The sequence below is a fragment of the Balaenoptera acutorostrata genome, chromosome 15 (assembly GCF_949987535.1).
Source record: "Balaenoptera acutorostrata chromosome 15, mBalAcu1.1, whole genome shotgun sequence".
Taxonomy (NCBI): Eukaryota; Metazoa; Chordata; class Mammalia; order Artiodactyla; family Balaenopteridae; genus Balaenoptera; species Balaenoptera acutorostrata.
The window spans coordinates 9,988,744-10,015,307 of NC_080078.1; the positions used below are offsets into that span (position 1 = coordinate 9,988,744).

At 42.5% G+C, this 26,564-nt stretch overlaps 1 protein-coding gene across 2 annotated transcripts; it reads left to right on the top strand.

Annotated features, from left to right (window-relative positions):
* EIF4H (eukaryotic translation initiation factor 4H) lies at nucleotides 1–26,564 on the top strand. 2 transcript variants are annotated; one of them, XM_057529421.1, is made up of 7 exons: nucleotides 1–158; nucleotides 17,224–17,411; nucleotides 19,486–19,550; nucleotides 19,636–19,732; nucleotides 20,049–20,108; nucleotides 24,419–24,556; nucleotides 24,645–26,564. In XM_057529421.1, exons 1-7 carry the CDS (start codon nucleotides 100–102, stop codon nucleotides 24,782–24,784), a joined length of 747 nt encoding a protein of 248 aa, XP_057385404.1. In that variant the 5' UTR covers nucleotides 1–99; the 3' UTR covers nucleotides 24,785–26,564. The 2 variants fall into 2 exon arrangements, with proteins under 2 accessions (XP_057385404.1, XP_057385405.1); XM_057529422.1 differs by lacking the exon at nucleotides 20,049–20,108.

A 26,564-nucleotide genomic window follows, 5' to 3' on the forward strand; every position in this document is an offset into this window, starting at 1 on the left:
CAGGCGGCGCGGCGGACAGCCCCGGCGGCGGGGCGGGGGGAGTTATATTGCGGGGTCCTTCCGTGCTCACCCTGGTTCCTCTCGGAGCGGAGACGGCAAATGGCGGACTTCGATACCTACGACGATCGGGCCTACAGCAGCTTCGGCGGCGGCAGAGGGTGAGGCGGGCGTGCGCGGGCCCCGGCCGGGCGCGGGAGGCGGGCGGAGTCAGGGGCCCCTGGGCCGCGGCCTTCCCGCGCGCACAGCTGGGGCGGCGAGCGGTAGGGGCCCTGCTGGGCCGACTGAGGCCTCATAGAGGCGCCGGGAGGACTGGGGTCTGGAAATGGCGCGCTCGGGGAGGGTGCGGCACCGGTTAGGCTCCCCGGGTCTTGCTCGCGGGACAGATCTCTCTCTGTGCCACCCCACCCCGCCGCCTACGACGTGTCTTTTCTTTGCCTCGGCCGCAGGGCCAGGCCGCAGCGGCGCCGAGTGCCCGGCAGGACGAGCTCCCGCTTCCAGCCCCATCCCCCAGTACGGCGGGGCCAGCGCGGGGCTGTGCTGCAGCGCGGGGGTGGGGCCCGCGGCCTGCCCCGCTCCAGTCCCGGTCCCGGCCGTGGCTTCCTGTTGTCAGCCTGCGCTGCAGGCCCCCTGGCCCCTTTCGCCAGGAGACCAGCGGGCTTGGTATGGTCGGAAGGCCGAGAGAGGGGCGATTCCCATCCCTTCACGGGTGTGAGGCTGGGATTTGGCAGCTGGAGCCCTGGAATAGTTCGATTCACCCCGGGGTCGGGGAAGACCAACCAGAACATACACATCATAGCATTGTATTTATCCTTTCTTAGATCAGAGTGCTTTGTTGACAGGTGCTACGTGCCTACTGGCAGAAAATGTTATTCTCCCTGGTTTCTCCAGACCTGGAGAAGGAATAGGAATCGCATTTAACTTCGTTCTGATTCTGGTCATACACAGACTATATGTAATTGAGACACCTTGTTTAAAAGAAAGATCCCTGACTAGTGTTTAATTCCAGGAACCCGCCCTAGATTATTTCTTTGTAGACACAAGTTATCTCATACAGAATTTAGAAGATAGGCTATAAACATCTTGCCGTTTGTCAAGGGCACACTTGGCCTTTGTGTGATTTACAGAAAGGATTACTTTCCCAGGATTACACCACAATAGTACCTACTGAGGTGTCCAATCTCCTGGGTTTCAATCCTAAAAGTATCTTTGTTTGGTGAAGAATGATCTTTTAATACCTTGGTTTGGGAATGGCTCAAATAAAAGCTTGTTTGGGTGCGGGAGTGTACCCAGCATCATTCATGAAAGTTGGGGACATGGAAGTTGGGGGAGGTGGAGCCACCTGTTACTTCAAAGAATACTTTATTTACTAATAAAAAAGAAATAGATGTTGGATTACATGTAAAGTTATTGCCTTTGGGGTAGGTTTCTAGACATCAAATTTGTACTTCAGTCATCTCAAAATTTAATCACTAGGATTTTTTTTTTTTTCCCCTAGTTTCAAAAAGCATTTGGAAGTACCCAGGAAGACACTTAAACAGAGTAGTTCAGATTAAGGCAGCTCCAAGGAATTTTAGTTGGTTTGGAACTACAGTGTTAGTCCAATTATACAGAGCCTGGGGATTTTTTTATTATTATTTTTAAATTCTGCCTTTTGACATATTTACCAGCTGTTCTGGTGACTAGAGGTGTTCAAGTTAGACTTTAGGTGGATATCAAATTTTGACAGTTGGAGTGCCTTGAACAATAGAAGTTGATCAAAAGTAAAATTCTGTTTTAAGATGCCATTTATTTATCAGAATATCAAAAGACGAGGACACTGTTAGCCATTTGCCCAGATGTACTCCAAAAAGTCGTATAAGATGAGAGTAGCTGGCGTGATACATCTCCTAAGCTTCCTAATAAAAAGTCCCTTTACTATTAAGCACCTTCTGCATCTTACCTTCTCAGAATTTTCCACTTCATCTTCATGGAAAAGTACATAGGAAATACTGCTCAGATTGCCAAAAAGTAGTTTTAAAAACCTGTTGGTGAATTTGTGTGTTCTTTTAGGCGGTGTCACAGGTGAGTCAGGAAACTTCACAGAGGACTAGACATGTAGTGGTGCGATCTGTGCCAAAGCTTTCCTATTCCAGATGGTTAATGTTATTTTAACTTCATCAGGTCGTAAGTTATCAGTTATTGGAATCTTTGAAATTTAGCAAGGTGATAGGATAGTTGACCAGGTACTCTTCAATGATAATTTTGAGTTTTGGATTATGTTCACATCAGTACACGTCTCAGTGCTATTTGTTTACGTTCAGATAGAAGCTTAAGCATTATAGACGATTACCACCTATGGAAAGCTGGTCTTGTATTGCTTTGTTTGGTACTTTTTTTTTTCTTTTTTTTAATTTATTTATTTTTGGCTGCGTTGGGTCTTCGTTGCTGCGCGCGGGCTTTCTCTGGTTGCGGCGAGCGGGAGCTACTCTTCGTTGGCGGTGCGCGGGCTTCTCACAGCGGTGGCTTCTCTTGTTGCGGAGCATGGGCTCTAGGCGCGCGGACTTCAGTAGTTGTGGCACGTGGGCTCAGTATTTGTGGCTCGTGGGCTCCGGAGCACAGGCTCAGTAGTTGTGGTGCACAGGCTTAGTTGCTCTGTGGCATGTGGGATCTTCCCGGCCCAGGGCTCGAACCCGTGTCCCCTGCATTGGCAGGCGGATTCTTAACCACTGCGCCACCAGGGAAGTCCCTGTTTGGTACTTTTGTAAGGCAACTGCTCTCTAGTCTAAAACACCTTAGCTAGATAAGATGTCTTAACTCTAAGCAACTTGGGTCACAGGTGAAAGGAATGGCGGGTTTGAAATATAGAGTCAAGGGGCTTCCCTGCAGTGGTTAAGAATCCGCCTGCCAATGCAGGGGACACAGGTTGGAGCCCTGGCCCGGGAAGATCCCACATGCCGCGGAGCAGCTAAGCCCGTGCGCCACAACTACTGAGCCTGTGCTCTAGAGCCTGCGAGCCATAGCTACTGAAGCCCACGCGCCTAGAGCCCATGCTCCACAAGAGAAGCCACCGCAATGAGAAGCCTGCGCACTGCAACGAGGGTAGCCCCTGATCGCCAGAACTAGAGAAAGCTCGTGTACAGCAACGAAGACCCAACGCAGCCAAAAATAAAATAAATAAAAACTAATTAATTAATTAAAAAAAGAAGGGTCTTCTCATTAAAAAAAACAAAACAAAAACAAAAACTTGGGTTTTAATAATTATACATTCCCTGTAAGTTTATTTTGTAGTTGTGTGTAATAACCAGTACGGTTGTCAGGAAGCAATATTGAACAACTGCTTTATTTCCCCAGCCTATAGAGGCATGTCCCCTGCAGCAGAGGAGAGAACCAGGGACTGCATTGTTGCTCAGAAAGCAAGTCAAAACAAAATTCCAAATTATTAGGAGTTGATTGTATCATATCTTGAATGTATTTGGTTTTGCTCTTTGCTAAATTATCTTTGTGGGGTTCCAATTTTTCATTTGCCATTGACAAAGTGTAGAGTAACACTGATTTTACATTTTTAACTGCAAAAGGCCTTTTGAGTGCTTAACCTAAAACTAGCATCAATCCTGAGAATTAGATTGGAACTTGGAATTAGCAAGAATTGATATTGCTGAAATGGTACCTGCTAAAAATTGATTAATCTACAAAGTTAAATATCCTTTATTAGGTTCCAGTTAGGGGATTTAGAATTCTAATCTTTGAGTCTTATAGGATTTAAGCTTGGCATCTCTAAATTTCTAAGTATATTTTAAGCCTTAAAATGGGGAAGAAAGTGTATAAAAGCCAGCTAGTTTCACTTATAGCAGGATCTGTAAAGGTGTTGAAAGGCATATTCTAAAATCCTGTTTACCTATCAAATGTTAAGTTGTTTGGGTTTATTGTCATACTTCTCTCCACTCAATCTCCCAGTGCTTGATTCCAAGTCATTGTCCTCTTTGAGAAGTGTTGTTACCACAAATACTTGGTTTTACCAAGAGATCTTTGAGATGTCAGATGTTCAGGCAGAAGCCCTGGCTTTAGAATCAGGCAGACCAGAGCTTAAGTGTCCTCTTGGCTGTGTATTAGCAGTATGATCTGGACAAGTTTCTTTACCTCTCTGAGCCTCACTTTCCCCGCATATAAGATAGAAACTCCTCTATAGGGCTGTTGGGAGTATTAAATGAGATGTTAAACTGCAGCACAGTATCTGGTACATAAAAATTGTTTAATATTTGGTAGCTGTAGATTTATAATTTTTTAAAATTTATTTGTTTTTGGCTGCGTTGGGTCTTCATTGCTGTGCACGGGCTTTCTGTAGTTGCGGCTAGCAGGGGCTACTCTTTGTTGCGGTGCGTGGGCTTCTCGTTGCGGAGCACAGGCTCTAGGCGTGCGGGTTCAGTAGTTGTGGCACGCAGACTCAGTAGTTGTGGCTTGCAGGCTCTAGAGCACAGGCTCAGTAGTTGTGGCGCACGGGCTTAGTTGCTCCGCGGCATGTGGGATCTTCCCAGACCAGGGCTCGAACCTGTGTCCCCTGCATTGGCAGGCAGATTCTTAACCACTGCGCCACGAGGGAAGTCCAGTTTATAATTTTTTAATTCTTAAAATAATTTCTTTGGAGCTAGAGTGGGAAAATTTCTGTTGAGGGTTAGATGGAGTGAGTTTTTATTTTCCTGGCTATATTTCTAAAGCCAATAAAGGGAAAGCTGTTCATTTTATAGGCATAAAGCATTTATAATGTAATACCATAAGTATGGTAAATTAGTACCAAGTAATTCATTTTTTAAATTTATTTATTTATTGGCTGCTTTGGGTCTTAGTTGCTGCGCACAGGCTTTCTCTTTCATTGCGGCGCGCGGGCTTCTCATTGCGGTAGCTTGTTGCGGAGCATGGGCTCTAGGCGCACGGGCTTTAGTAGTTGTGGCACTCCGGCTCAGTAGTTGTGGCTCGTGGGCTCTAGAGTGCAGGCGCATGGGCTTAGTTGCTCCGTGGCATGTGGGATCTTCCCGGACCAGGGCTCAAACGCGTGTCTCCTACATTGGCAGGCGGATTCTTAACCACTGCGCCACCAGGGAAGTCCCACCAAGTGATTCATTCTTGTACATTATTGGTTTGTAACAAAATTCATGCTTGGAATATTTATTTATTTATTTATTTTTATTTATTTTGTTTATTTTTGGCTGCGTTGGGTCTTCCTTGCTGCGTGCGTGCTTTCTCTAGTTGTGGCGAGCGGGGGCTACTCTTCGTTGCGGTGCGTGGGCTTCTCATTGCGGCGGCTTCTCTTGTTGCGGAGCATGGGCTCTAGGCACGCGGGCGTCCCGCAGTTGTGGCTCGCAGGCTCTAGAGTGCAGGCTCAGTAGTTGTGGCGCACGGGCTTCGTTGCTCCGTGGCATGTGGGATCTTCCCGGACCAGGGCTTGAACCCGTGTCCCCTGCATTGGCAGGCGGATTCTTAACCACTGAGCCACCAGGGAAGCCCCATGCTTGGAATATTTAAATGCTTCTGAGATTTCTAAAAAAAAATTTTTTTCGCATACTTTTAAAATTTATATTTCTGTTTGAAATTAACCTTAGTGTTCTGGAAAGACTTTACACAAATTCAAGAAGTCTTCCCAGAAACTTGGAACATAGCAGAATGTTTGGCTGGGGGGGTGGGGGGGCATGGGGGGAGTCAGTCCTAGATCAGATCCACCTTCCAGTTTCCAGCTTCCGCTAGAAACTAAAGAGTGTTGGGCAGAAGACCATGGCATGCGTCTTTGCCTTTTCATCATTTGTGCAGCTGGTTAGACCTGCACACTCAGGGCACGAAGTAAGTGACCACTTGATTTTGACTGCACTTAACAGCTCTAATGTCTAAGTTGTCTTTTTAAATAATTGAACATCCTTGTTTTTTTTAAGTTTGCCAACCATATGATGGTTTTTAAAATGTTTTTCTTGATAGGACCCTCTGGATTTGCTTCAGTATGTTGATACTCTATTGAAAACATAGTACCTTCATTGCACTCCAGTATAGGGTAGATGTAGCTGGTGATCTCCCTCGCTCTGCACACTGTTCTCTAATTGAAATAATCAGTTGCATTTTTGGAGCCCCCCCCCACCCCTTTTATTACTTTTTTGGCCGCACCGCGCGGCTTCTGGGATCTTAGTTCCCCTGACTAGGAACTGAACCTGGGCCCTCGGCAGTGAAAGCAAGGAGTCCTAACAACTGGACCACCAGGGAATTCCCTGGAGCCTTTTGCATATCTGGCTGAGTAGAAGACAGCTCGTTTCTCATAGCTGCCTCTGTATTCACTCTTGAGGTAGGTTGTTTGGTTGACATATATGAAGAAAATCCAGCCGTACATAGGTAAGTAGTTGAAAGTGGGAGGACTATTTTAATAGCCTTTTCAGATAATTGTAGATACTCTTATTTGTGACTGTACCAAAACTTGACAGGTGGTAATTTCCATAAAGGTTAGTTGTAACAATAAACTTTCCACACTCTTACATTAAAATCCATAGATCTATCTTATATTTTGAGTGGATCTTTTGCTGTGCCTTTTTTTTTTTTTTTTTTTTTTTTTGCTGTATTGGGTCTTTGTTGCTGTGCGCAAGCTTTCTCTAGTTGCGGTGAGCAGGGGCTACTCTTCGTTGTGGTGCGCGGGCTTCTCATTGTCGTGGCTTCTCTTGTTGCGGAGCACAGGCTCTAGGCGTGCAGGCTTCAGTAGTTGTGGCACGTGGGCTTCAGTAGTTGTGGCTCACGGGCTGTAGAGTGCAGGCTCAGTAGTTGTGGCATACGGGCTTAGTTGCTCCGCAGCATGTGGGATCTTCCCCGGCCAGGGCTCAAACCTGTTTCCCTTGCGTTGGCAGGCAGATTCTTAACCACTGCGCCACCAGGAAAGCCCAGGTGTACATTTTTTTTTGTAACATGATACTTTGGTCATTTGGAAAATACCAGTTCACTGAGTTATGCAGATCTTCCAAATGTTGAAGCATTTCACTATACAGTGTCAAAAATCATGTTCATTAATGTCGCCATCAGTTTCATCAGAAAAATTTCAGGTATTGGGAGACTGTCAAGCTTATGTTGATAGATAAAAGTTTTCTAAAATTCTGGTTTTTGCTTGAAAGCCTGTGTTTTGTCATTCACAGCAGATAGTACTGTTAGTTTTCCTTGAAGTGGCAGACTCATTTCATTTACAAGAAAATGTCTACGTAGCATCCGAGTCAGGTAAAAATGGTGTTGCATGAAAAGAATAGCTAGTTCAGCTTGTAACTCACTTGCAGGAGTGCTTTTCCTGGAGATAACCATGTACTTCTGTAAGCAGCAGAAGTGCTTCATTCCCATTTCGTAACAGGGAATATTTTTAAAGTGGGTCAGTATTTAATAAAATTAATCATTTTTACCGCTTTATTAAAAACATTCTTTGCCAAAGGTGGCTTTTTTTTTTTTTTTTTTTTTTTTTTTTTTGGCTGTGCCACGAGGCTTGTAGGATCTTAGTTCCCCCACCAGGGATCGAACCTGGGTGAAAGCGTGGACTGCTAACCACTGGACCACCAGGGAATCCACCCCCCCCCCCTTTTTTTTTTTAATACTGCAAATGCATGAGTAATAGTGCAGTTTGGTGCCCCGGCCTGATTCATGCGAAGGCCAATGGCATGATCGGTGTAGGTGTTTGCTCTCATTGACTTAACAGGGATACTACAGCCAGAAAGGTTTGGCTCTGGGGGGGGCAGAGCCAGAACCAAAGGAAGTACATTTTGGTGCTCTTTTAGAGGCCGTCTGAAAATGCAAAGAATTGTTACTTTAACTGATTTTCTGTTAATGGAGGAACCTCAGTATGGTCTAGATTGAGCTGGAATTTACCACTTGCTCATTTTACCTAATACTTAAAGAGTTTTTTAATAAATGTATTTATTATTTTTTATATTTTTATTTTTGGTTGCGTTGGGTCTTCGTTGCTGCGCACAGGCTTTCTCTAGTTGCGGTGAGCGGGGGCAACTCTTCGTTGCGGTGCGCGGGCTTCTCATTGCAGTGGCTTCTCTTGATGCGGAGCACGGGTTCTAGATGCGCGGGCTTCGGTAGTTGCGGCTCGTGGGCTCTAGAGCGCAGGCTGAGTAGTTGTGGCGCACGGGCTTAGTTGCTCCGCAGCATGTGGGGTCTTCCCGGACCAGGGCTCGAACCCGTGTCTCCTGCATTGGCAGGCGGATTCTTAACCACTGCGCCACCAGGGAAGTCCCATACTTAAAGATTAATCTGAATATTTTCATGCATAAGCAGTCAAGACTAATATATCAGACCCCCATGTAGCCATTACTCAGGTTTTTTTTCTTATTGTGGTAAAATATACATAACATAAAGTTTACCATTTTATAGGACTTCCCTGTCGGTCTAGTGGTTAAGACCCTGGGCTTCCACTGCAGAGGGCACGGATTCCGTCCCTGGTCGGGGAACTAAGATGATCCTGCATGCCACGCGGCACGGCCACAATTTACCATTTTAACCATTTCTAAGTGTACAATTCAGTGGTACTAAAGTTCACAATGATTACAATTCAGTAATCACTATTTCCAGAACTTTTTCATCGTTCCAAACAGAAACTCTACCCATTAAGCAAGGCTCCATTTATTTCACCGTTTTAATTTTATAAACATTTTTGCTTTTTCTGTTTCATCTATCTTCCCCATTGTGAGGAGGGAAATGAATGTTTTACAGCAGAGTCTAGTGTAACGACCTGCCCCATGTACCTATTACCCACTGTTTTTTTAAGTGACCACTCCTATTTCATCTATACCTCCTTGCTTTACTCTCCTGCCACACACTTCTGGATTATTTTAAAACAAGTCTTAGATGTGACTGTCATTTCATCTGGAAGTACTTCAGTATGAGTTTCAAAAGTAAAAACTTAAAAAAAAAAAATATGACCACAATATCATCACATCTGAAAACTTAATATAACAGTAGCCCAGTAAATATTTTGATTTCTCATAATTATCTCATAAATTCTGATGTACAACTGGTTCACTTAAATCAGGGCCAGACAACGTTTGCACATTTATTTGGTTGTTGTGTCTACTAAATCTGTTAATTGATAGGGTCCTCCTCTTTTTGTCTCTTGACTGTTTGTTTTTAAAGGATGTGTGGCTTTTTTGAAGGTACTTTTAATACACTTAATTCTGATACCTATCATGTGAGGTAGCAACAAGTTAAAATTTGATATCATTAAACAATTATTAAGTATTATTTTAATGCATGTATGTGTTTTAGTACAGGTTACTTGGGTTCTTATGACTTTTCAAATATTAAATGAAGAGAACTGTTAGCTCTGACTGAATGGTTTTGAATTCTAGGTTTTAAATGGTGGTCTATCTACGGCAATTTGTAGGTACCTAAAATAATTTACGTTTTAAAATAAATTGTATAGTTGTAAGTTACTTGTGGATCATATCAAATTCAACATTGCCTGAAAATGTGATTTCATGTAGAATGAAATGGAGCTGGTAGTATGTGGAATGTCAAATCTCAAATAATAAGTCTTCTATTTTGGAAGAAAAGAACCTATAAAGTTCAAAACTAATCCATAGAAATAGTTTACACCATACCTTTAAGGCAGATTTTTTTTGTGGCAGTATTTCTGAGGACCAATAAGTAGCTTGAGATTTAAGATTTCATTTCCTCTGAAAAATCTGGTACTTTTTTTGGCTGCATTGGGTCTGTGTTACTGTGGCAGGCTTTCTCTAGTTGCAGCAAGTGGGGGCTACTCTTCATTGCGGTGCGTGGGCTTCTCATTGCGGTGGCTTCTCTTGTTGTGGCTCACAGGCTCAATAGTTGTGGCTTGCGGGCTTAGTTGCCCTGTGGCATGTGGGATCTTCCTGGACCAGGGCTCGAACCCATGTCCCCTGCATTGGCAGGCAGATTCTTAGCCATTGCGCCACCAGGGAAGTCCCAAATCTGGAACTTTTGGATTGAGTAACCTTTTTCACCCATATGAAGTTATTAAATTACTAAGCCCATTTCTTTCCTTTCATGTGTGGGAGTCCAAAATTTTAGTTCATTATGATAAATACTTGTTCCCAGTAAGAAAAGGTCCCTAAAAGACTATGTAAACCAGAAGTCCCTTTCATGTTCACTATTCATCTAAAACAAGGCTTTCAAACTGCCTGTTGTGTCCTGTTGGGAGATGATGAAATCAACTTAGTGTGGGCCCTGGTAAGCATCTTTTAAGGTGAAATAGAATAGAGAATAGTGTGCATTATACTATGAGTTAGTACTGTTGGCAAGCTTTTTTAAAATTAATTTGTGTAGTTAACATGCAGGAATGTATGCATGTATTAAATTGTGATGTAAAATGTATTCCTTGTTGTTGTACACAGCCTGAAAATTTTTTGAAAAATACTTAAGTACGTAATTGGGGATGTCATCTGAATACATGTAACCCTCTTTTATAATCTAAATTTTTTTCCAAATAAGAGTACCCACATTGGTGAAGAAGTTACTGGCAACCCTAAAGTAGTTGGTAGGCCTGTGGCTTCATTCCTTCCACCCTAAGTCTCAGATACTGTAATAGTTCTGGAGATAAAGCAGTGAACAAGACAAGAGTTCCTGCCTCAGAACAACTTTGCATTTCTCTGCATTGCTTTTTACATCTTACAGATGTGATTAAATTATTAAGATCCCATTCACAGCAGAAAAGAGCTCCTTGAAATAAGGCTCATTGAAGAATTCACCATAGACACTGCTCCCTCCCCACCCCCAGTGTTTACCAGAAACTTTCAGAGGCTTTCATGCACATCCTGTAGTAACTGACAGTTGTCAAGATAAAGGGATTTAATTTTGAGTGCTAATTGAAGGCCTTGGAAAATACATACACTTAGAGGAAGATCTACTTGGAAGTGAAGGGTCTTTAATCCAAGTTCCATTGAGCTAGTTTTTTAAAACCTAAGTTACAACTAAAATGTAATGTGGCATCTTGGATGGCATTCTGTGACAGGAAAAGGACATTAGGTGAAAGCTAAGAAAATCTGAATAAACTGAACTAGTTAGTAATGAATTAGTTAGTAATGTATTGATATTGGTTCTGTGATTGTAACCAGTGTATCTTACTAATGTAAGATGTTAATAGGTAGTGTAAAATGGTGTTTATGAAATAAGGGCTTGGCTTTTGAGAGCCTAACCTTTTTTGATTATTGTCTAGAAACCAAGTAGGTTACACATTTTGATCTTTCTGCATGCTCAGAGGATTTTGTATTTGTTGCTTACTTGCATTTTATTCTCATAAAGGCAGTCTTACTGTGATTTTATGTAGGATCTAGGATAGTGCCTCAGGCCACGTGATATATGCTAATAAGCGTTTCTGGGTGACACATGAAAGACCAAAGTTGTTGATCAGCCCTAATGAAACTAACTCAGTTATCACCTAGAAGTAATAGAGGGAGAGCACCTAATGTTCCAAATACCAAAGAGAGGTTAATACTCTATAGTCATGGTATCTTGGCACTGGTCTTAAAGTTTTAAGAATGACAGCAACAGTACTTAAATTCTGTATAGTTTCTAATGCACCTAGAAATCTTCGTAAAATTCTTGTCCAGAAATAATAGCATGTGGCCTTCATTTTTTATTATCTTTCACACTTTGGAAGCAAGTCTTGAGCACTTAATTTTGTTTCATCCACTTACTGACTAATCCCAGCCCTAAGAATCTCTTCTCTTCTTTTTTCTTATAGTTGCCCTTCCTCCAGTCTCCTCTCACTCCTATATATCTTTGCTTATTCACACATTTCAGTGTTTTGTCTTCTGCCTGGAAAATAGAGTCCAAGTGCCTTTTGCTCCACCCTGCAGAGACAGTGCTCGTCACTGTCTCCTGAATTTTCTGCAGTCTTTTACTTGGGATGTGATTTCTCCTTTCTAGATGCCTGGACCCCCTTAGCTGAATTATCAGCTCCTTGAGGGTAGGAACAAGTCTTAGGTTTGTGCCCTCAGTATGGTGCTCTGTATTTAATAAACATTGAGATACTTTGTTGATTTGAGTGAAGAAACGTGATTTGTCTGTAACTCCAGGTGTGATTTTGGTCACCCCTGGAGTTGAAAGTTGGATTTCCTAAATGACTGAGGATGTAATTATTACTTTAAAACTTTCGTATTTTTTTTTAAATCAATAGACTGTCCCTGTGTGCGGCAGTAATGAGCGGGCAAGCCTATTGCTCAGTGGGAGCGATATGGCCTGGGAGTTCACAGCACAGCCCTTCAGGTCTCTTTTCTGAATTGCAGGGTGGTGGGGAGGGGGAGGTGTGTGCCCAGGCCTGCAGCTTTGCCTCGTCTGTTGCCTGCTTTACATCCATGGCTTGTTAGTCAACCTCCTTCTGTATGAGCAGTGTATCCTGTAGCGTGTTTAATTTATCCATAACACTTTAGAATTGTTATTAAACTTTTATAAAGCAATCAGTCTCTGAAGTGTTTTTATGGTCAATTTCAAACTCCTTTATAACATAGAAATTTGAAATACTTATAAAGTAACAGATGAGAAAACTGAGGTACAGAGGTGATTTGGAAGAGGTCCTACACCAAGCTAAGTAAGGTGCCAGGTGGGTCTTCTGTGTTTTTAACCTGTTTTAGAAAGTGCTTTCATGTAACATAGCTTATTTAGATAATAGTCCCCTCTAAACTTACATTAGTGTCAGAAGTATCTCATAAGAATTTTAGCTCAAAAAATTTCTGATATTTGACTTTTTTATTTGATTGGTTGATGACAGAATGTATCGTTGTATTATGTCCATATGCATTCTCTGGGGTTTGTCTTCTTCAGCCTTGTCTCTCAAGTTGCTGGCACACTGTAGACTCTTCATAGAGTGAATAAATTGAAATCTACCCGGCTGGCCCCAATCCCACTGTATTGTAATGTCTTCAGTGAACTACTCAACGAAAAGCTAAAAACCACTCAAGTCCTGTAGAACTGACCACATCAGGTAGGGCAGTATTTAGGACTGCATCTGTCAGTCTTGAAAAAGTCTGGAGTGTTAAGCCACTGGCAGTTTTGTGAGGCTAGGGTGAAATGAGCAAGTTGATGGGCTTGGGTTAGCTCTTTCCACATCTCCAGCTCTTCAAGTACTGCTTGCCTGAAGCAGGATTCTTGTATCTTTGCAAAGCCAGAGCTGGCTTCTCATCCTGCTGCATTCTTGCTAGTGCCCCCCCTCAGTAGCATTAACCTGGGCAGCGGTCCTTATCAAGGCTTGCTTACGTGGCTTTCTGTATTCAGTCAGAGGTCGGTTGACCCTATCTTTTCAGTCCTCTGTCCAGCACCCCACAGAAGTTCTCATGTGCCCTTTTAGCAAGCCTGCCTACCTCCATTTTCTTGATTCATCAAACAGACACCTGCCAAATTTATCATTTCTTCATCCTCACCTTCATGTTGAATTTTAAAAAAATCATTGTAGTCCTTTGCTTTTTTACATATCTATGTAAATATATACACAAACATGCATGTATGCATTTACAGTTATTTATGTTTTATATGTGCTACTCAGGTGTAAGCTACTCCAGGACAAGGGGCTGTTTTCCACCAGATGTTTAATAAATGTTGAGTAGATGAATTTAAAGTTTTTAATTATAGTTGGTCCCCAGTTTTGACAGTTTTCCAAGTGTTTAAACTGTATTTTATATGTTCAGTACCCAGTCCCAAAGAGTATCTTACTGAAAATATTTTAGGTTTTATGGGGGTTTTTTTGTTGGTGGTGGTTTTTATGGTTTTGTGTTTTTTTTTTTTTTTTTTTTTTTTGGCTGTATTGGGTCTTCGTTGCTGCGCGCGGGCTTTCTCTAGTTATGGCGAGCGGGGGCTACTCTTAATTGCAGTAGTTCCTCTTGTTGCAGAGCATGGGCTCTAGGCATGCGGGCTTCAGTAGTTGTGGCACGCAGGCTCAGTAGTTGTGGCGCACGGCTTAGTTGCTCCGCAGCATGTGGGATCTTCCCTGGCCAGGGCTCGAACCCTAGTCCCCTGCACTGGCAGGCGGATTCTTAACCACTGCGCCTCCAGGGAAGTCCCAGTTTTATGGTTATTGAAATGCAAAATAAGTCACATTCACTTGTAAGCCTATTTTTCTGGTATTAGGACAGAATGCAGGATTTTTCTATTGGGAAGCAGCAGTTCTGAGTTAATTAAACTTAAAATTTTTAGCCATCTAAGAATTACTTCATAGCCTGGTTCTTCTAAAAAAAAAAACAAAGGCGTTGTCTTAAAGATTGATATTTATTATCAAATATTTGAGATATCTGGAATTTGTGTCAGACAAAATGTGGAATTTCTTTCAAGATATTTCTAGCAATATATGAATTTTAAAAATCAAGTTACTTTCGAAGACCTGGTATTAATATATATTCTGCCAAAAGAAAGGAAGGTTGACTTTAAGCATATTTTTTTTTTTTTTATAAATTTATTTATTTATTTATTTATTTTTGCTGTGTTGGGTCTTCGTTTCTGTGCGAGGGCTTTCTCTAGTTGCGGCGAGCGGGGGCCACTCTTCATCGCAGTGCGCGGGCCTCTCACTGTGGCGGCCTCTCTTGTTGCGGAGCACAGGCTCCAGACGCGCAGGCTCAGTAGTTGTGGCTCACGGGCCTAGTTGCTCCGCGGCATGTGGGATCTTCCCAGACCAGGGCTTGAACCCGTGTCCCCTGCATTGGCAGGCAGATTCTCAACCACTGCGCCACCAGGGAAGCCCTAAGCATATTTTTGACTGATGTGAGGAGACTCTTTTGCTTTAAATGTCTCTTAAAGAAAAACAACATCTCCCCCTTTTAAATTTTTTTCCTCCTGTGTTCTGCAAACATTTTATTTTGAAGTTTTTCAAGTCTTCAGTAAAGTTGAAAGAGTACAATACAATGGACACTGGTAGATGTCACAAGTTTCACACTTGCTTTATCTTTATATATTCGTGCATGCACACATGTCCTTTATGCTGAACCCTTTGAAAATAAATGGCTGTCCTGACACTTCACTCCTAAATACTTTGTCTCTCCTGAGAACAGAGGCATCCTACTAACTTCAGTACCAATTAATCACTCCTAAGAAATTTAATGCTAACAATAATATTTATACTCACCAGATTCAGATTTCTCCATCTGCTTTTTCTTTTATGGCTGTGTGTTCCAGGATCCAAAGATCACATGTAGCATTGGTTATCATTTCGTTAGTTCCCCTGCCTTTTTTGTCTTTCATGACTTTTACATATTTGAAGAATCTGTGCCAAAATAGAAGGCACATTTAAATTTCTCCCATTATTAGTGGTACTAAGTTCAGTTACCTGGTTACAGTAGTGACTGGCAGGTTCATTTTACCAGTGTTTTGGCATCCTTTGAGCCTTGCCTGAATCAGTCACTACTACATTGGTGGTTGCAGAGTAGTGGTTTTCTAATTACATGGTTTTCTAATTTCCTCCTACATTTTTTAGCTGACAGCCTTATTGATGTAAAGAAGAGCTCCCCTTCCCATTCATTAATTTAGTAGACTATCTATTAGAGCAATGTAGGTTCAGAGCAAAATTGATGAGAAAGTATAGAGTTCCCATATGCCCCCTGCCCTCACAAATGCACAGGGGCACAGCTTCCCCTGCTGTCAACCTCTGCACCAGAGTAGTACATTTGTTCCAATCAATGAATCTACATTGACAATGTCATTATCACCCAGTGTCCATAGTTAACATTAGGGTTCACTCTTGGTGTTGTCCATTCTGTTCTATGGGTTTTGACAAATGTATAATGGCCACATTTATTTTTTTGTTTGTTTTTAAAATATTTATTTATTTGGCTGCAGTGGGTCTTAGTTGCGGCACGCGGGATCTTCAGTTGCGTCATGCAGGCTCTTAGTTGCATTATGCGGGATCTAATTCCCTGACCAGGGATCAAACCTGGGCCCCCTGCGTTGGGAGCGCGAAGTCTTAACCACTGGACCACCAGGGGGAAGTCCCGTGGCCCCATTTGTTTGTTTGTTTGTTTGTTTATTTTGGCTGAGTTGGGTCTTCGTTGCTGCTCATGGGCCTTCTCTAGTTGCAGCAAGCGGGGGCTACTCTTTACTGCGGTGCGCAGTCTTCTCATTGGGGTGGCTTCTCTTGTTGTGGAGCATGGGCTCTAGGCGTGCGGGCTTCAGTAGTTGCGGCACATGGGCTCAATAGTTGTGACTCGCAGGCTCTAGAGCACAGGCTCAGTAGTTGTGGCACACGGGCTTAGTTGTTCCGCGGCATGTGGGATCTTCCCAGACCAGGGCTCGAACCCATGTCCCCTGAATTGGCAGACGGATTCCCAACCGCTGCACCACCAGGGAAGCCGGTCCCATTTATTTTTAAATTATCTATAAAACATTGTAAACCTCAGGTCTTAGATGGCAGTTATTGTGGTCATTGTTACTCTACACATGTGTACTATGTGACAGGCAGTGTATGACGCACCATATGTTATTTCTCAATAATTCAAGGTCTATCTTAGTATTAACCCAGTTTTCCAAATCAAGCTTAGAGAAATTGAATAACTCCTCAAGGTTATATGGTGGAGTTAAGTATGTGGTAGAGCTCGATTTCAACCAGGGCCTATGCAGATTAGCCGTGATATGGTGGAGTCAGGGTCCTGCCACTTTTAAGCTCGGTAACCGTGGACAAGCTAAACATCTCTTGACTTAGCTGAGGAAATGGCATTGACGTTTAAATGAATTAGTAATATGCACCTTGTATGTGAGGACCCAATGAGGTACTGCATGGGGGAGTGGAGAGCAGTATGTACAATGCATAGTACTTGCTGCACAAAATCTAAAATTTTTATTAGAGCTTATTATCTATAATCAGCAAGAAACAATTGTATTGTGAATGAGTTAAACTTCAGCTTCAGGGTAATAAGTGGACACTCCATTTCAGTGTGTGTTAGTATTATCGGGTATGAAGGAGGGCATTGGCTTAGGTTCTTTTCTCCTATTCTTAGTGAATAGGAGAGAACCACTTGTCTGTAGGAGGATGTTATATTTGGATTCGATTCTCCAGGGAAAGGTACGTTCACATAGATTCTGTGTTTCTGTGGACATTTCTGTCATCCAGAAATAGGCATGTTTTTCATAAATATTTTGGAATACTGTATTATTTCAAGGAGATGTTACTGTATACATTATATAGGATTATTTCGCCTGGGTGGTGTGGCTTAGTGGGAGACATTTTCCTTGGCCCTCTGGGGCAAGAACACATGGGCAGAGTTGAATCCTGTCTGTTTCCCCTCCTAGGTCCCGTGGCAGTGCTGGTGGCCATGGTTCCCGTGGTCAGAAGGAGCTGCCCACAGAGCCCCCCTACACAGCATATGTAGGAAATCTACCTTTTAATACGGTGCAGGGCGACATAGACGCTATCTTTAAGGATCTCAGCATAAGGAGTGTACGGCTAGTCAGAGACAAAGACACAGACAAATTTAAAGGTGAGTTTGGGGGATTTTTACTGTGCATTATTGTAAGGGGAGGAGGGTCTAAACCAGAGGGCTCTAATTATGAAAGTCTTTCAATGAAAGTGTTCCAAACATTTGCCTAGTCCAAGTAGTTGAAATAAACATTTATTAGCGCTTTAACGCATAGGCCTTCAGTTCTATTTGGGGGGGAAGATGTTTTATACATAATCTAGTTTGTAGAAATATGTGGCATATGCCCAAGTAAATCTGGCGTTTGCCTGACCGATATAGCAATCCTGTCTCTGCCAGAAAGGGAGTTAACAGGACAGAAATGAACAGATAAAACTTAGGACTTTTCAGGTGCATATCACCTTGGCCAAGTCATGCATTTTTAGGGAGTAGTTTTCCTGTAATCTAGTTTATTATGAAGTCCCAAAGGTAACCTAGTACTCGTCACTGTACATTTGTGACTTCAGAGCATGTGTTTAGGGAAATGATTGGCTCAAATCTCAGGTAAAGTTAGTGTCTGTAGGTTAGTCTTTCGGGTTCTTGAGCAGAGGAGTAAGGATGAGGAACCAATTGGGCATTATCGTCCGACTTCCACGGCTTCCTGAAGGCAAATGTGCCCTGTATCGAAGTGCATGATGCCAGATACAAGGTCATTTGGTTTGCTTTATTTACCCAGAAGTACATCCATTAAAGGCACACAGAGGCTGTGGGGCTGTAGAAGAAGCAGGGGTGCTGCTCAGCAGAGCAGTTCCGTAGTTTTGTCGTTCTGAAAGCTTTCTGACTTAAGAGCCGGGAGCCTTGTTATAGTAAGTGATCAAACAGTGGGAAAAAATGTATCAGTTAAGCTTGGAGCAGTAAGTCCCGCTGCTAGGAAGCGTTAGGAATTCAAATGTAAGGGGAAAATGTGTGGGTGAAGCCAGCCTTTGGGCTGAGTCAGTAGCAGCAGAGTTTGTCTCATAGAAGGGCATCTTTGGTTTCGGCAGCTGGAGTGTGAGATGAGTGGGAGCTCTGGAGTGACTAGGCTCTTGTTGCCTCTTTGAACTTGCAAGTGGTTTTCTCAGTTCTTCTAAACATTGAATCCACTTAGGGCAAAAGGCATGGATGGGGAGGTGGAGTATGGGTTTGGGGGTGGAGGACAGGGAACTCTACAGCCAAGCAGTACATTCTTTGTGTAAGCAAGTGGTGAACAGGAAAAGTTTGGACCCAGGCTTTAGAAGCACTTGCAGTCTAGTGGGCTTTGAAGGTGAAGTGTAATCGTCATACAGAATGGGGATGGGGAGGGTGGTAATACAGGGTGTGGTGTGAGCATACGGGGTAGGGGGAGTGCTTAACCTTGATTTAAACGAGATGGCAAGGAAAGGGCATGGACAAGAGTGTTGCAGGTAGAAGGAAAAGCTTATTCAGAGGTTGGAGGTGAGAGAGAGGGTGTGGTTTCTTCTGCCTGGAGTGTCCTCTGCTTACAGGCCTGTGTCAGAATCTAGCGTTAGAGACTCAAGTTGTCAATAAAGCATGCTGCACCTAGGCCAGCTGTCTTTAATTAATTAGCATCCTGAGGAGGACGCGCTTGTGGCTGAGGGTATGTTTTGTTTTGGTTTTTTCCGAGGGTATGTTTTTTCACTTTGTAAAACAAATTTTATACCACCTACCTGAGTAGTAAGTGGTGGCACCCTCAGCCTGTTCCATCAAAGCGTGTTTGGTATCGAATTTGAAGTCTGTGTCTTAAAGCCCCTGTTAGGTTATATTAAAGTCATTCAGAAGTCAGAACTAAAAGCTCTTCAGTGACCCAAGGAAGGTTTTAATATTATGGTTAAAACATAAAGCTTTATAAAAACACAGCTACTGTTTCAGTACCTATTTGATTAGCACTTTCTGATAGAATATAATTAAGAGGGGAAAAAATATAATTAAGAGGGAGGAGTACCAGTCAAGTTCTATTTATTAGAAAGTAAAATATGCTCTTTCAGGTTCTGCAAGTCTCCTGCCATCTAGATGCAACAGAAGTGGTAGTTATGATGTAGGGAAATGGTACAGACAGGGATCCCACCTTATCTTTAACCCGGAATTCCTTGAGGAAATCGGGGTTTGTTATCTCTTACAGGATTCTGCTATGTAGAATTTGATGAAGTGGATTCCCTTAAGGAAGCCTTGACATACGATGGTGCAGTAAGTATATTCAGGTTTTCTCTGTGGTGTTAGTAGTTGAGATTTTTTTCTTGCCAGTACTTACACAGTGTTTTCCACTTATTAGCTCTTGGGTGACCGGTCACTTCGTGTGGACATTGCAGAAGGCAGAAAACAAGATAAAGGCGGCTTTGGATTCAGGAAAGGTGGACCAGATGACAGAGGTGATTGGTTCTTCTACAACTGAACATAAAACTTACTATATGCCCACTGATTACAGCTCTTAAAGGTTACCAGAAGAACTCTATTTCATAGGTCTGATAGGTGTTTATGAGCTTTTAAAAACGTGTAAAATCTTAGAAAGAATGGATGATGCTTCTGCAAGCCTGGGTTTTTTTCCTTCCTGTTGGCAGCAAAAACTCTTATAATTTCATTGAACTTCCCATCACATGAGTTGTACGTCTTCCCAATGAATTTTTCCATGTTTGTGCAGCAAGGTAATGATACGACCTCAACTTTATCTTTTTTGTGTATCCTCAGGAATGGGTGGCTCTCAAGAATCTAGAGGTGGATGGGATTCCCGGGATGACTTCAATTCCGGTATCAGTATTTAAAGTATCACCACTTACCCTTTTCAGTGGCCTTGCTGCTGTTGTACATTTCTTGTGAGTAGCCCGCCTGGCCGGACTACTTTAGTTCCTTTCACAAATGAAACTTTCCTAAAAGGTACCCAGGCATGCAACAAGCCTCTGTTAGAACCTCAATGTTTGGGGTAGGACTTGAAAGCTTCCACATCGTGGGCAAGTTGGACTGATCCGCCTTATTTTGTTACCTTTTCTTAGTCTACTGTTCTTATATGTGCCTGTGTCTCATGCTGAGTCCTTCTCAGGGTTTAGCCCAGGGGAGCCCCTTGATGGTGCTTGTGGGTATGGCATGAATAGAAGTACTATTATTTCTAGAAGTCTGAAGGTTCTAGAAGCTTACAGAAAGGCTCATACTAATGGTTCCTGGTGGCTACCTCTTAGATGGTAATAGGTAGTCCTGATGACCTCTTTGTTTCTTAAAGGGCGTGGAGCCCCTATCCCTTAAGTGGACATAATCCACTTTATCATTGCTTTTCTTAACTCATCAAAGCATACCAGTGGGTGCCTCCTTGTGTCAACTCAAGAGGTCACTTTGCATGCCAGGTTTTGAAGGGTTGCTCTCCTAAACATTTCTTCATCTCTTTACTTGTTTTTTTTTTAATTATGAAGGTAATTCATACATGGTAAAAATGTCCATTGTAACCATAAGGTAGAGAATGAAAAACAAGTCTGTTTTCTCTCCTATAAACTTGAGATTATCTCTGCACTTGCCACCACATAAGATGAGATCATTAGTGCCCGCCCCCCCATCACCCCCCCCACCCCAGTCAAAACAAAAATCAGTAGAAAGTAACTGGTAAGTATGGGAGGAACTGGTCTTGTGAGTCGACATTTTTTAAAAGTTTATTCCAGTACTGCGTTAGCTAAACAGATTACTGCTTATATCTGTTGAATAATTTAATTCCTAAAAGTCCTATAGCCAATCAGAAATGAGCTTATTCATAAAAGTACAGTATAATCCAGTAAACCTGTAATTTTATGTATAAGCTAGTCTCTGATTGAAAAATGCAACAAATGTCATCTCAAAGCCACCTCGGGTGTAGTAGTTAGTGACTTGACAGTGGTGCTCTCCAGTCTGCCAGTTTTGCATCTCCTAGAACTGGAGAAGTAGCACAGTGAGCTCACAGCTTTGGAGGTTACCAGAGAAACTGATGTCTTTCTACTACTGGCTTAGCTTGGGCTTTTTTTACTCTGAAACAAGACATACAGTGAACATAGAGAAACTACCTTGCCACCAACCAGTGTAAACTACAGTGTTTTGGTGATAATCTAAAACCAGCAGTGCCCACATGGTGGGGTACGGCCTATATACATGATTTGTATAGGTAGACCTTTTTTACTCTTTAGAATAATGCCTTTTTTTAAATGACACACTCTCATTGTAAAAAAAAAAATTTTTTTTCAAGCAATACAAAAAAAAATACAAAGAAGAAAACAGATAAGACAGTCCCTGTCAACCAGAAATAGGCAGTGTGTTTTTATTTATTTTTTATCTTTTTTTTTTTGGCCGTGCCATGCAGCATGCAGGATCTTAGTTACCCACTAGGAATCGAACCTGCGCCCCCCTGCAGTGGAAGCGCAAAGTCTTAACCACTGGACCACCAGGGAAGTCCCTAGGCAGTGTGTTAAACTAAACTTCGTAAAGAAAACTCAGAAGATTTTCATGAATAGTGTGCCTCCTAGAAATCTGTCATCAAACTTGATGAAAAGATAATTGTTAATGTCAAACCTTGCTTTTTTTTCCCCCCTCATAATCTTCTCATCGCTCATATCATAAGAGTTTTGAAATGAGGTGGTCACTTGATGTTAATGTACACTGGGTTTTTGGGGGGGGGTTTCCCCACTATACTTTGTCTCATGAACCTGGACAAAGTAGCAGTTGTGTTTATGTGCCTTGTCAGTGTGGGTGTGAGCTGATTTGTCTTATGCTAAACACTGGTAGCAAAAATTAATCTCATTAAAAGGGAAGTAACTTTACTTTCATAATCAACGTGGAAAGGTACACACAGTTTAGTTTGGAGGAAATGTCAGGTTAAATGTTTGAATACTAATTAAGCCTGTTTAATGAATGGTGTATCCTCTCTGGTTGATAGAAAAGATTTTGTAAAGAAACTTATACTTGATTATATGCTTCCAAAATGGGTTTCCCCCCAAAGCAGTGCTCCTGTTGGTCTAAACCTTCTTAGAATTGTTGTCATTACTTGTTTTGTTAAAATTGAAATTGTTCAATTTAGTCTCTGAACTGAGTTTCAGATAACTTGATCAATTTACAAATTCCTTGCTACCCTTAAAGAACAAAAAAACCCCACCATTGCAGATAGTTGATTCTCCATATTCACAGTAGTTAGGTTCTTTAAAGCCACTGCAAACACCAAATTGGCGGATACTGAGCCATCGCTCATAAATACACAGGCTCCTGTGAGCCTCTGGTCATATTTTTGTCAGCCATTCAATACATAACCTTGCTTTATGTGTTTGTGTTTAAAGACGCCTTGTTTAATATATATAGTTGATTGACTAACAGTGAACTCACGGCCAGCAGCACTGTAACTCATGCCTGCATGAGGCTTCTCTAACAAGGCGCATCCCCGCCTTGCACTTAGCAGTACTAGACAGCACTTCAGCATGATGTTTGGGTGCTGTTTTATTTTAACCGCAAAATCACTAACAAAAAGCACAAAAGAGCAGAAAGCCTGGCACTAAATAGATTGTGAAAAGGACGCCTGTTTACTGTTTGAGCTGAGACAAGGCAGAGTGTTGGCTCGTTCAACCTCAGCTGAGAATGTATGTGTCAGGTGACAGATGTTTCACTGCTCTGTGCATGTCTGAATGACAGCAAAAGGCCCCAAGTATTGATTTCGGGGTTACAGATAAATTTTGGTGAGTAGACGAATTTGCAAACGTGAAATCTATGAATAATGGGGATCAGCTATTTAGTAGAAGAATATTTCTCAAGCTCAGGATCCTTCTTCAAGGATAAGTTCCTACAAAGCTTTGAGCAATGGCACTATCCTTGGAGTGAGTAAAAATAGTCACCTTCAGGAGCTTAAACAGAGGGGGCAAGCTCATTTGTTTAATTACAGTCTTATTTCTTAAATTTTTACTGAAAGTTAAATAGGTTATACTGTTAAAAGGTTAATTATCTTAACCTCCCCCCATGACTTTCAGTTAAATACAAAACTAAGGCTTACGGTTCTTAAAATATTCTTCACACTGATGAGAATTGCAACTTACTTTTTTTAATATAAATTTATTTATTTATTTATTTATTTATTTATTTATGGCTGCATTGGGTCTTTGTTGCTGCGCATGGGTTTTCTCTAGTTGCAGTGATCAGGGGCTACTCTTCGTTGCGGTGTGCGGGCTTCTCATTGCGGTGGCTTCTCTTGTTGCGGAGCACGGGCTCTAGGCGCGCGGGCTTCAGTAGTTGTGGCTCGTGGGCTCTAGAGCGCAGGCTCTGTAGTTGTGGCGCACGGGCTTAGTTGCTCCGCGGCATGTGGGATCTTCCCGGACCGGGGCTCGAACCCATGTCCCCTGCATTGGCAGGTGGATTCTTAACCACTGCGCCACCAGGGAAGTCCAAATTGCAGCTTACTTTTAATTCTAAATCAGATGCAGTTTACTTCTGTTGGTAATTATTTTAGCGGATGCACAAACGAATGGGGGAAAAAAACCCTTTGCAGCCAGAGGAGGTGTGGGTTGGGTCTGCGGCTCCTGCTCTCTGGCGCCCTCTCTGGGAAGGGAGTGGGCCTGATCACAGCTTTTTTTACACACAGGTGCTTTGCTTTTAGAATGATCCACACCCGAATCGCAGCAGAAACAGAAAAATGGGGAATGTCACCCAGAGGTGACTTTGTATTTTTATTTTGCCTTCATATCTAGCTTTTTTCTTTTGATTTTGTGTTCTAAATTGTAACTTCTAAATTTCAGGTTTATCTTTTTTAATAACTGTATAGATTGAATTAGAAAACAATAAAATGTGCTTTGAGCATTTTTGTTTTAAGCCATATTAGAATATTATGGACTTTTCCTGCAAGCTAAGAATTTACAGCTCGTTTTATTTTTCTCTCCTAAGATTCTTTTTTTATTTTAGAAGTCTGTTAGCATTGAAATTACCCAACAGATTCACGTTTGGACTCATTTTGTATGCACTTTTGATGCTGGACAAACTAAAGAATTTAAAATTAAAATTAATTCACACAAGCTATGTTATCAGCTTTGAGACAGTAGTTCAAAAGATAATTCAGTGTCATCTTCCTCCTTCAGGCTTCAGGGATGACTTCTTAGGAGGCAGGGGAGGGAGTCGCCCAGGTGACCGGCGAACAGGCCCCCCAATGGGAAGTCGTTTCAGAGATGGCCCTCCCCTTCGAGGGTCCAATATGGATTTCAGAGAACCAACAGAAGGTATGACGATAATGTGAACGTGTAAGTGGAGCTCTGGAGGGTGTCTTCTTGGCACATTTGTAAGCCATGTTGTGTTTCCCTCCCCCAGAGGAAAGAGCACAGAGACCACGGCTCCAGCTTAAACCTCGAACAGTTGCAACGCCCCTCAATCAAGTAGCCAACCCCAACTCTGCTATCTTCGGGGGAGCCAGGCCCAGAGAGGAAGTCGTTCACAAGGAGCAAGAATGAGCTTGCGGCTGGGAGGGAATGGGATGTGGGGGGAGTTCGAGCGAGACCACAGCCTGGCTGGCCCCCCAGACCGGCAGTCCTGCAGTTACCATTCCTGCGCCTGACCTTTGTCCTCCTTTCTTACAATGGAAACACAGAGCTTGTGAGTGCATGTCAGCAGTTAACAAGTGGTTTTTAGTACATTCTTGGCTTTGCCGTATCTACCTAGTGCCTGTTTTGTGCTTTTTTTTTTTTTTTTTTTTTTTTCCTCCTGCCACCACTCCTTTCCTATTTTCCTTCTGTCCTTTTTCCTTCCAGCACGTGAGTTTCTCTAGAGGGACAAAGGCAGCTGCCATGCGGGAGTTCTTTATATTGAAGTGCTGCTTCATTTCTCTCCTTTGCTTTTCTGTTTTTCCTTTAGCCACACTGGGCGTTTCCTTTGATTTTTCTCAGCGACCTGCATGTTGAGTTCTGTGTTGCTGTGGCTTCCAAGAAAAAAAACAAGTCACAAATTGGATAGCATCTTGTTTTTATTCAGCTGTGATCAACATACAGAATTTGGGACACCTTGCTTTCAAAACAAGGATAAAATATCTGTTGATCTTTGCAAATTCCTTCCTGTAACTATTTATAGATCGTCCTGACTCCATTACTCCCTCCCCAGATGGGAGAATAGGCTCACATTTCAAACAGCAAAACCTAAAAGGATAATGTGAACTGCTGGTGGGTGTGCACATAGGAGATAAATTGAATACACTGCTGTGTTCACATGCTTTATTATTGCTCTTTCAACACCGTGTCCAAACCGGTTCCCTTCTTTCACTGGCCGTTTTAGAGGCTCCTCTGTGGCTGGATGTAGCGAACTGCTCTCTAGTTTCCTTTCTGCTGGCTGCAGAGGTGCTTCGGGCACTGCAGGTGGTAGCGCGGTGCTGGGCTCACTTCGTAGTGCGGACGCTGCTTCCTCTCAAACCCCTGTTGTCGTGTGTTCTGCATCACTCCCTGTGTTTATCTGTTCCCTGATACAAGTAATAATGAGATACTGCGCTTCCCACCATCCCTTAATTTTAGAGTGAAAGAATGGGCCTAGAATCTGGCACTTTACTCTCGTTCACTTGATGAATTGAGAATTTGACTATGCAGAGCTGTCAGATAACTGGTAGGTGGCTTGAGGTCACTAGTTCTCAGCTTTAGGACGTTCACTCCCACGTACAGTGTTCAGCACTCACCCAGGCTAGGCAGCAGCTTTTGAGCTTGAACACCTCTGTGTGAACAAATTCTTTAGCACCCGAGTCCCACTTCATCCAGTTGGGAGCAGTTCGGGGTCAGCTAGAGCCCCGGAAAAGAGAGACCCTCACCAGCATGACTGGAGGGCCGGGGGCAGGCTGGCCCACGCAGTGTGCTTGGAAGGTAGCTCCTCGCCAGCTGCCATCCTCGGCTTCTCTTACTTTATCACCAGGTCTCAGCAATTTACAGAACTCTCCCTCCTTTCCTTCCTTCCACCTGTCATCTTTGCTTCTGAAATAAGAACCATTTGTGTAACACCAATACTTACCTTAAGAAAGACATGCATTATGTGGTTGTAATCAAACCTGATGCTTTCAGATGACCTACTTACATCTTCAGTGTGGAAAAGATTAAGAACAAAACAAATTCATCTAAACTTCTGGGCAATCCAGTTGACTTTTAAATGTAAGAATGGAATTCCAAACACTTAACACATTCAGCTATATGACAGAAAGTAAATCTATGGATATGGTATTTTGTGAATGATCTTTTAAATAAAAGAAAACCTTACGTAATA